General features: G+C 36.3%; 1 protein-coding gene across 1 annotated transcript; it reads left to right on the forward strand.

Annotated features, from left to right (window-relative positions):
- Positions 1 to 276: 276 nt before the first annotated feature.
- On the forward strand, positions 277 to 2,710 carry LOC105034483 (glycosyltransferase BC10). The gene is made up of 2 exons (XM_010909675.3): positions 277 to 1,029; positions 1,860 to 2,710. Exons 1-2 carry the CDS (start codon positions 505 to 507, stop codon positions 2,499 to 2,501), a joined length of 1,167 nt encoding a protein of 388 aa, XP_010907977.2. The 5' UTR covers positions 277 to 504; the 3' UTR covers positions 2,502 to 2,710.
- The last annotated feature ends 9,241 nt before the right edge of the window (positions 2,711 to 11,951 follow it).

Here is an 11,951-nt window from a genome sequence, read left to right on the forward strand (position 1 = left end):
TATTTAAATCCCGTCCCTTCTTCCGCTAGGTTCGATCTAATCGATCTTCCCGAGGCTCCCCTTCCCTAGATTTAATCGAGGTGAGGGGAATAAGAGGGCGGATTTGATTGGCTTCGATTCTTCTTCAGGTCATTCTCGTGTTCGATCTCGATCCCTAGGGTATTCCTTTTTCTCTCTCTTCTGCCCCCCTTTGATCCTCTTGTGTGCTTGCAAATCTCTATCAAAATTCGATCTTTATTCTCTTTTTTGGATTCGGAGCTGTGGCTGCTGACTAGATTTGAGGGATTTAGGCTTTCCACGGTTGTGTGATTCTTGGCTGATTCCTGTGATTTGAGGGCTCTTGGTTCCGTTATCTTCGGAGCCAAAGAAGCGATTTTGACCACCTATATTACTTCTTCCATCAACTTGGAGCGGTTGTCGATCGGTATTTTGCTATCGATAACGAGTGATTGCGAGCAACTTGAAGACGATATAAGAGGAGGAATCCAGTGTTTGTGGTGGCAGATGAAGCCGGTATTGAAGAGCAAAATGGCCGACGAGGAGGGAGATTACTTCCCCCCGACACCAAGGAAGGGCTGGTCGATCGGTCTGATGAAGTTCGTCTCCCTTCTGGTTGTTTTCATGGCAGGGGCGGTGCTGGGCCTGTCGGTGAGCGCCCATTTCCACAAGTACTTCAGCTCCCAGGCCGATCTCTTCTTTCCGAGGACCCTGTACACGGCGACTTGCGACAGGGATTGCATGAGCATCAAGAGCTTCGTGAATCCGTCCCATTTGATGCACGCCATGACCGACGACAAGCTCTTCTGGCGGGCGACGATGGTGCCCAAGATGGAGGATTACCCCTTCGAGAGGGTCCCCAAGGTGGCTTTCATGTTCCTCACACGGGGGCCTCTGCCGTTTGTGCGGCTGTGGGATAAGTTCTTCAAAGGCCATGAGGGCTTGTATTCCGTCTATGTGCATGCGCTTCCTGACTACAAGCTCAATGTCTCGGAGGATTCTGCTTTCTATGGCCGCCAAATCCCCAGCTTGGTAAGACATTAATTTGGTCTATGTTTATTTTTTTTATTCAAGTGTGATCTATGAAGATAGACTTCTTGGACTTCTCATTAAGTTTAATTTCACTAGTTGCAAGAACTTGGGTAATTCATGTATTTCCGATCTTTATGGATCATATAGTGACTACTAAATAAGCAAAAACAGAAAGCATTGAATGTCCAAGAACTATATCATTGGTTCTGTTCTTTTAAACTTCAAACAGATCGATAGTATTTTTTTTTTTAATATTAGATTAATTTATATCCAACATTTAGTAGAGTTACTTAGAATGTAATTTGGGGCATTGTAATACAATTTACATCTATGGAGCCAAGAAAATTGATTGCTGTCATGAATGATGTTCCGAGAAGGTTATTTTAAACATTCAGATTCCCCTGGATTAGAAGGTTTCAAGCAGGCAAGTAACTAGCATTTTTAGAATGTAATCAAATGTCTCTTGCAATGCAAGTATTAACAAAATGCATTTCAAAATCTAAATATGATCCGCAGCGTATACCAACAATGGTTGCAGACAGGCCTTAATCTTCATATAATAGTTAATGTGAAATTTCTGAAAAATTTACCGGACATCCTCTCTATAACAGTTGGCACAATGTTGTAAGACACCATAAAAGAAATCAGAAAGATATTGTAAAACAATTATAACTACATAAAAGAAAATGACAACTTGGTAAGATAATGATGCAAATCATTATTTACATTATTTCTAGAAGTATTTGTTGATTTCAGACCATTTGGAATGAATGATTGTTGCTTTTTTTTTTTGCATCTAACTTGCATCATTCTTCTGTGTTCCTATGCAGGAAGTTTCATGGGGTTCGGTTACTCTGGTAGATGCAGAGAAGCGTCTCTTGGCCAATGCTCTCTTGGATTTCTCCAATGAGCGGTTTGTTTTGCTCTCGGAGAGTTGCATACCAATATACAATTTCCCTGCTGTTTACGAGTACCTCATAAACTCACACCACAGCTTTGTTGAGTCCTATGATGAGGATTCGCTGCAGGGCCGTGGCCGTTACAGACGTGGCATGTCCCCTCATATCAAACTCTATCAATGGAGAAAAGGTTCTGAGTGGTTCGAGCTCAACCGTGAATTGGCTGTGACTATAGTTGCAGACTACAAGTACTATGCCATCTTCAGGAAATACTGTAAGCCTTCTTGCTATCCTGATGAGCACTACATCCCAACTTACCTGAATATGTTCCATGGATCTCTGAATGCGAACCGGAGCTTGACATGGGTTGATTGGTCAAGGGGAGGCCCTCACCCAGCGAGATATGGTGCTTCAAATGTTACACCGGAGTTTATTCAGGCATTAAGAAATAATGGGACCTTCTGTATGTACAATTCGAGGCCGACTTCTATTTGTTTCCTCTTTGCAAGGAAGTTTGCTCCAAATGCATTGGAACCTCTACTCAACCTCACTTCAACAGTAATGGGTTTCTGACTGACTTTGTTTGGCATGCTGATTTATTGCCTTCAGGAGATACTCCATTCACTTCTCAGTGATCAGGGAGGAATTATTCTGACACTACCACCAGGGCATCCTTGCTGCCTCTGGATTTTGACTAGAGGCGAGTCTCGGATTATTTTTTCTGATGGACGGTGTAGCAGATTATGTGGTAGGCAGTCCAGAAGTTGCTTAATGGAGGATGTGAAGGTGCCAGACACGGAGCTTCAATTTCTTATTCCATATCCTCAGTTAATTTTGGTTTGGTACAAGAGATATTGTAATGCATTTGTTCAGATACTCATCTGTAAATATGAATTCATCATTCGTTTTGTCATTTTAAGTTCAACAATGCCATTGGGTTTTTATCTCCTCGATGTTGGTAGCAGCTTAAATATTTCTTTTCATGCCTTGAAAGTGGTTGGCAGTGTTTGGTGTATATTCCAACTCTTGGATGATGATTGAAGAGAGAGGAATACAAAGTGAAACGTGCTTGCACCTAACAAAACTCATGGATAGATTTTTTTTTTGCCAAATATAGTTTATTTATTAGGTTTTCAATTTTCATCTAACATGTACATGTTGATTATGGTTTATTTAATCTGAAAACATGTTCTATGGTTTCTATGTCAGGTTTTATTAGTGTAAGAGAAAAGGGATTTTCAATTAGGAATCGAATAATTTTAATATATATATATATATATTCAGGGATCTGTGAACAGTGCATAACAGCAATGTTGGTGAGACAAGGATGCACTATTTTCAACTTGATCGATAGATGAAGTCTTTGTTTAGTTTCTGAACATAAGTCTTTGTTTAGGTTCTGAACATAGATCACTAGATGGCATGGAATTATATGTCTGTTTCTCTAAACAATTATATCAGTTTAGTATATATTATACAAAACAACAAAATAAACATAAAATGGCGACAAAATTGATGAAGAGGTGGGAAGAAATTTTCTCTCAGCAGGGATTTAATAAAATATGGCAGTCAATCTAAGGGATGAACTCCAAGTAACCAGGTCAAGTCAACACAAGGTCCATCATGACCAAACTCATCTGCATGGCTTAGTCTAACTTGTCCACCTTCAAACTACACCAGCCATTTGGCTACATATCATCCATTTAGGTAGATCACAATATATTATTCAAATTTTTAATATATATAAAAAAAAAGGAACAGTTCATCACATTTCATTCCATTTATTTATGGTGGTCAGTCTTGACCCAAAGACTACAAAGAGATGAATATTTGCTGAAATGAACTGCTTTTCTCTAGTGGAACGTACGGAATGGGAGGATAAGAAACTTGTATGCAACTAGTTGATCAAGCTTGTGACCTAGCGTGGAACTTCCTGGACATCAACTCAGAATGCCAGTTTGAAGGGTTAATGCTTCTAATAAGCCTTTAAGGAATATATATATATATATATAATATATATATATATATATATTTGTGTATTTATAGAGATGTTATTGTATACTCAAGTGGACTAGAAAATTAGTTTGCTTACCTTCATCAATAATAGATCATCCAAATTCGAGATCCGAACATGATCTGCATTATCAAAATAATAATAATAATAATAATAATAATAATAATAATAATAATAATAAATCTAAAGATCAAAATTTCAATGTTTTGGTGATCTTTAATTTAATCATCAAATAGGCATCAAAATGGATGTAAACTGAAATCCATCCATGTATAAGAGGCGAAAATCATGATCCATAAAGTAAAGTTTTAATTTATGTATCATATCATGAATTTTACTATAGTGGTGCAATTGAGGTCATTCATTTTTTTTCACCGATATGATGCATAAATTAGAGACCAGCAAAATATATAAAATTTAATTTCTAAAGCTTATTTCTAGCATAGATCATGTTCAATAGTTTAGACTTTAAATTTTGATAGTCTATCAGATGAGTAGGCTAATCTTAAGTCCATCAAAATATGTAATTATATATCTTTTTATACCTGTTGGATCTTCTGGGGGAGTCTTTACATCATAGATCATAGCAGAAGGTACAAAAGGGAAATCACTGTTCCCGGCACCTAATTTTCTGGCCCCCTTCATAGGAAACCTCTCCTTCCAAACTAGTTTACTTGTACAGTATTTTTTGCTATACCTGTCAACTAGCCCTTGCAGTATCATTTGCCTCACACTGAACGTTCTTCTAGTTGACCCATTAGGTATCTTGTATATTTAGCTTACGTCATTGGGCTATTCAAATTGCCAATCCCCATATATAATTGGCAGAGAAATTTTTTATGCACCATGAGCGGTGTAGAACCACGTGTACTATCTGCAATGATTGGCTCATACATAGAGCCAAAAAAAAAATTTTTTTTTTTATATGCCGCATTCCGATTTCATGCGTGAGTCAATCACCGCATACAGTGCATACGTTCTGCACCACCCATATCGCATAAAAAATTTCTCATAACTAGCAATAGTTTTTGTTACAACGCCGGCCCATATCTTGACCTACAGCCCCTTGCATAGCTAGGGAGAGTTTTAGATTGTTAGGCACATAATTGCAAAGTATGGATGTCTTGATCCTTAAGAAGCTGATTCTCCACAAGCATTTGCCAAGGAGAGATGGAACTCTTTGTATGCAGCCCACTAGTGAGTATATCAAGTCCCTGAGGTACTGCAATCAATTCTATTAACCAAAAGATTGATGGAGAAACATGAATGGATACTCCCCAAGTTGGGCCTTATATTTACAATGGATTTTAGCATATGCTGGCATCGATTGGTTAATTTTTTAGCATCATTGAGGCATGAGATCCTTTGTGATATATTATTTGCACTATAAAGTATTATGCAGTATTAATGGTCACTATCAACAAATGGATGATTATTAAACAAGACATACTATATATGATACATACGGCCATCTTATTCGATGGTTATCTATCTCCTAATGACAGTCATCGAGCACCGTGCAATATTTGATGAGCAACTCACACACTATAAAAATTTATATTTGATTGTTATAATGCGATAACAAACAAATATTTAGCTAAAAATATTATTTTTTGATACGGTGTTAATGTTGCTTTTTACTGGCTATCGTAGCAATTATAAACGTTTATAATATCCTCATCTTGTAACGTAATGACATAATAATCTGTACGAATCTCATATATTCAATGTCCCAAATGCATAAGCATTCCGCTGAAGACATAATATGTCATAAATGAAATGAAATAAGAAGTGTAACTTACTCTGTCGTCCCCTTGGTCAGCTCGAACATCAATATAGACCTTAATCAAATTGTTAATATTAAGAGCTAACTCCAACTTGATGCAGGAATCATTTAACAGAGAAGCCAACGGTGGGTGAACCAATAAACATACAACAAGTTTGTAACTTATGAAAAAAAAGAAAAAAAAAATCTAAATTAGGACAAAGCACAACTCCACTGCCAGATTTGATCATGGGCTGAGCCTGACCATGATCTTCGTTGACATTATATTCTTTTTAGCACATGGAATATGTGAGAGCGAAATTCTTTGTGCACCACACGCGGTGCAGAAAACCGCACGTCATGGTGGTGACTGGATCACGTGCAGGATCAGAGAGTTGACGGATAAAAAAAAAAAAAAAAAAATTGGACCCCATGTGTGATCTAATCATCACTTATGATGTACGATTTTTGTACCACATACAATGCACAAAGGACTGGTCTATACAAGGAGCGGTTATTTTTCTTCCCAACTTTCTAACTTTTCTCTTTTAAAAAAATATAGCACTATTGCATGTATAGCTCCCACGAAAGATACTATATGGGAAATACAATTAAAAGACCAATAACTACTCATCCATAATGTCATAGTCCAAATCTAAGCCCAATCCAGTAAAACTCAAATCTAGAAAAAAAAAAAAAAAAAAAAAAAATCGAAAAGAAACTCTCGATAGGAGTCTTCTTCTCCGACGAAACCCAGGCAATTTGGGAGTCCTAGGACCTCTCGAAGTCCTAGGACCCTCTATAAGAAGACCCCCATTTCCCTAGAAACCCAACATCGGCCCCCTTCCTCTCTCTTTCTCCCTGTTTTTTCCGATCGAAGCCGCGGACACCGTTTGGTTCTTGCCGTGATTGCTCGCCGGTGGGGTTACCAGAGGCCGAGGTAAGTCTTCCTCCCCTTCCTCTCTTCCTTCCCTTTCTTTCCGTACCTTTGCACGAGGCTGCCGGCGACGGATGTCGCCGATTTTCGATCAGAAAAGAGACCCCTGTTTCGGTCTCTTTTCCCTTGAATTTTTTCGACGCCGGCGATCGCAATCGACCGCCGGCCATGCTCCTCCGAAACCGGGGGAGTGACCCCCCTCTACCATCGGTCTCCACTGCGGCGGCCACGGCCTGAACGGCCCGGCCAAGGAAGGGCCACGCCGGTCCTCTGTTCCGGCGTGGAAGGAGCCGAGAAGAAGAAAAAGAAGAAAAAGAAGAAAAAGAAAAGAAAAAGAAGGAAAAGAAGAAAAAGAAAAGAAAAAGAAGAAAAAAAGAAAAAAAAAGGAGAGAGAAACTTTCTCTCTCTGCTCTCTCTCTCTTTTAGATTTTTAAGATTTATGAATTAATTAAAAATAAAAAAATAAATAATAATAATAATAAATAAATATAATTAGGGTGTCCATGGATTAGTCCGAAAATCCTGGATGCTGTTGTCAAGTTGATCCTCGTGGGGATATTAGATTTTAACAATTTTAATTATTTTTAATTCGATAAAATTTTGATTAAAAATATGATGTTTGACGTATCAGGTTTAGAGAAGGATTTTCGAGATTTCTAGAATTCTAGTTTGGATTTTCTTTTGAGGTAAGTAGTGTTTACTTTTATTGAATTTATCTGATAAATTATAAATTTGAATTAAATAAATTTATGCATGCTTGTGATTGAAATTATTTATTGACATAATTGTTGAAATTATTTATGATTAAAGATAATTGTAGAAAATTATTTATGATTGAAGTTATTTGTTGAACAATTATTATGATGATATATGATCACAAAGAATGATATGATTGATTTGACTCGAATATCATTTATTTATATTATTTTTGAAAATAATATATGAATTGGAAGACAATATGAAATTGACAACCTGACTGTGTTGAGGACCCCGCCAATGGGGGCATATACGTTGGCAATTGACTGTCCTGAGGGTTTATGTCGCCAGCGAGACCAGCGACATGTCGCCAGAGAGACCAGCGACAAACCGCCAGCGAGACCAGCAGTTCCAAAGGACTTGGCTGCCAGATGATTCGCAGCCCACCGCAAGCAGATACGCGGTATTATGACCCTGCCACAGGGATAATGTGGTCATAGTCATGGTTGGTAAGAAGAACTTAAGAAATTGATGAATTTAAGATGAAAAGTATAATTTGAAATTATGATGAATTGAATTTTATATAGGATTGATAGTATGATTATGATTTCATGAAATTAAATATTGATTTTGTTATTATCAGTAAATCGATATGTATAGTATTATTTGCCTGATTTATTCAGTTAAAGGTATACACTGCTTACTGGGCTGTTTAGCTCATGATGAGATTTATGTTTTTCTTACAGATCCAGAAAATTAGCGTGATGCGGGATTTCGGTTGGGAGAGCGATTAGAGATGGAGTTAGCTCATTGATTTAGGATTTTCTCAGAATTGATTCAAGACTTTTATTTTTTTTTTTGTGTTGACTTTGTCAGACAATTATTTTTCTTTTGGACACTGAGTTTTGATTTGTTACTTGAAATAAGGTTTGATTTATTAAAAGTTGAAAAATTAGTTAACTTTATGTGTAAGATATCATGATGAGATGCCTTGCATACTTATGGAAAAAGTTTTCTATGAGTATGCGGTGGTTGCCATGACCTTCGATTCAAATCTCGGGTCGGGGGCGGGACACATAATTAGATTAAAAAGAGCAAAGGCATACTCAATTTATTTAATTTTTTATAGATTTCTATTTAATTTTGAATTCATTAAAGGCTTCACTTTTGTTCAAATGATTTCTATTTAAGGCGAAACATTTAAGTAGCGATAGAGAGAAGAAAGACTTTTGAAGTAAAAAAAAAAAACATGATAAGTCCAAACATGTTGCATGTTCTAATTTTTTTCTCTAATATATTCTTTGTTTACTCCTAGTGATATTTCTTAATCACAAATTACATGATCTTGTAGTTGGTAAAATCAATCAAATCTTGAGTAATTAACGTGTCATTGTTATATCCTAGGTGTGATAACCCGGCCTGTTGAGCCTAAAGCCCATTAAGCCCACCCCCCCCCCCCAAAAAAAAAGAGAGAAGAAGACTCCTAATCGGAGTCTTCTCCTTCCCTGGTTCTGATTGAAAATCAAAGTCCTAGGGCCATTAAAGGACCCTACGATGAGCCCTATAAGAACTCCCTCCTCTCCTCTGTGAGAGGACATAGAAATCATCAACGATCGTCGGTGTTTCCTCTCTGATTTTCTCGATTGAAGCCGCGGTCCCTTGATTCGTGCTCGCTGCGATTTCTCACCGGCGTAGTCATCGGAGCTCGAGATAGTCCCTCCTTCCTCTTCCTCTCTCCTCTCCCTTCTTTTTTGTGCCTATGGGTACGACTGCCGGCGACAGGTGTCGTCGGATTTTGTCGGAGAAGAAAGCCCATGTTCGGCCTCTTCTTTTCCTTGATTTTTCGATGCCGGCGATCACTGTCGACTGCCGGCCTTGACCTCTCCGAACTCGAGAGGGTTGCCCCCCTGCCGTCGGCCTTCACTGTGCCGGCTGCAATACGGACGATCGGTCAAAGGGAGGGGATCTGTCGGTCTCCTGTTTCGGCCAGGGAAGGCCATGAGAAGAAAAGAAAAGAAAAAGGAAGAAAAGAAAAAGAAAAAAAAAAGAAAAAGAAAAGAAAAAAAAAAAGAAAAATAAAAAAAAAGAGAAAAAACTTTCTCTCTCTTTCCTCTCTCCTCTCTTTACCTTCTCTCTCCAGTTTCTCTCTCTAAATTCTCTCTATTTTCTCTCTCTAGACTTTTTATCTCTTTTTATGAATTTTATCTCTCTAAGGTCATTCTCTCTTTACCTTCTCTGTCCAGTTTCTCTCTCTAAATTTTTTCTATTTTCTATCTCTAGACTTTTTATCTCTTTTTATAGATTTTATCTCTCTAAGGCCATTCTCTCTCTCTGATTGTATCACAGACCCTAGGATAAATTTGAGATGAAAATAAGATGATCTGAGATTACTCCGAAATTCATACAATAGATTGGATCTTGGTCCAATCCTTATTTGAAATTGATAACATCGATAATGCTTAATCCATATTAAGTCACTCTGATATGACCTCTGATGATCTCAATCATGATTGCCACTTTTGAAGGATACGAAGATTCTTTCTCCACTTTCTCTCTCTACTTTCTTTCTCATGACCGACTTTTTTTATTTAAGAAGGTCTATGAATCCTGTACTGAGTCATGCCTTCATCTTTTAGGGGCTCATATTGACTCTAACAAGATGATCCGAAGTTGCTTTAATATCCATGCTGTATGTCAACCTCATTTGATCATATCAAATATCTTTCAAATTCATGATTAATGAACTCTATTGATTGATCTTGATTTAATCTGTGCTTCATAATTTCTTAATCAAGTCACTTAAATCTGACCCTCAGATCAGAGACCCTGAATTGCTCCGGTATCTGGATGGTCCGACACATGCAGACAACAGTCATCTTTCCTTATGATTTAATCTTATTATATTCATAAAATAGAAATTAATGATGATTTGATATTTTAAATAAGATTAGTTGATTCTTCTAACGAAGTCTGAAGATCTAAAATGAACGAGGTAAGTGGATCTTACGTTCTTTATTTATTTTTAAATAATCATATTTTTCATGCAAAGAACTATTGTTGATGAAATCATATTTTTTATAAAATAAGGATCAGCACGTGTGATATGAAAAATTATATTTTATTATGAGCATTGATTTTATGAATATATTTTATAAAAATAGCATGATTATGAAGCATGAATTTTATTATTTTTTTATTTATGTATATGTATGCTTTAAAAAAAAGATATAAAGATTTCAAAGGCTCTCAGATAGCTATGAACGAATCTCTTCGGAAAGGTCGACATCCAGAGCTAGCATCCACACGAAACATAGCCCTGCCAACGGGTATAAAGTTGGCATATGAATTAAGAACTCTGTCGATTAAGAAATATGGCCCTATCACAGGTATAATAGTGATCTTAGAACGAATATCTGGGAGCAATATATCAAAACTTGACATGAATACATGATAAGAATGATTTATGATTCATGATTGTGAAATATACATGATTTTATGCATGCATGATTGGTTTATAATTTATTTTATTATATGTTCTATGAAATATTTTATTTTATATTATCTGTTATTTTTTAAATATTACATTATCATGAAAAATTTATGCTTGATTCGATAAAGAAGTGTAAGTTTTACTTACTAGACTAGTGTAGCCATATTCTTTTTTTGTTTGAACAGAGGAATAAGGTTAAGACCGGCAAAAGAAATTCAGATTTAGAGATCTGCGATGCAAGCTTGGAAATTTTGTAGATGAGGTTTAGATAAATGATGATCATGAACTTATAGTAAGTAATTATGGATTTTGATATATGAATTTATATTTGATTTTGGATTTAGATGCTCTAAATCAATATTGATTTAATTATCTGATAAATAAAGAAATTGAATCTTTTATTTGATGGATTTTGGATGATTATGTTGGATTGGCTTCGTGTTATCATGGGCTCCATCCTTCGGTAGCATGGTCGTGTTATGTCCCGAATTTGAAGCGTGACATTTTATGGTATCAGAGCTTAGGTTATGATCATTGGGATTATGATATAAGTGATTAGGATATTATAGAATAACATCAAAGCTTAGGTGTAAGATCACTGAGATTATGAAGTGATATCAAAACTTTATGTATGATCAATAGGATATGACAGAGTAAAGTATGATAGATAATATCAGAGCTTAAGATTATGATCATTAAGGACGTGATAGAATGATGTAAAATTTAGGTTATGATCACTAGAAAATATGACTTAAGTGGTATTTGAGCTTAAGGTTATCATTATTCAAGATCGTGACTTTAGTGATATTTGAACTTAAGGCTAAGATCATAAGGAACATGATAGATATAAAAGAAAGGATTCAATAATTTGATTTCAAACCAATAGGTATTATGATGAAATTTATGCATAAGCAGCATATGATGTCTATAATAGAATTGACAAGTTATATCTTGGATTTCAATTAGTAGGGTTGATCTGAGTACGAGAAGTATTAACTCTGGAATGAAGTGGGAGGTATTGATATGTTATGTTGGGTATATTTGATGACATTAGAATGCTAAACTTATATGGATAAAGGACATGATAACTTTGCTGATTGTGATGTTAATTTTTTTGCAAA

The sequence above is a fragment of the Elaeis guineensis genome, chromosome 1, assembly GCF_000442705.2.
Source record: "Elaeis guineensis isolate ETL-2024a chromosome 1, EG11, whole genome shotgun sequence".
Lineage (NCBI taxonomy): Eukaryota > Viridiplantae > Streptophyta > Magnoliopsida > Arecales > Arecaceae > Elaeis > Elaeis guineensis.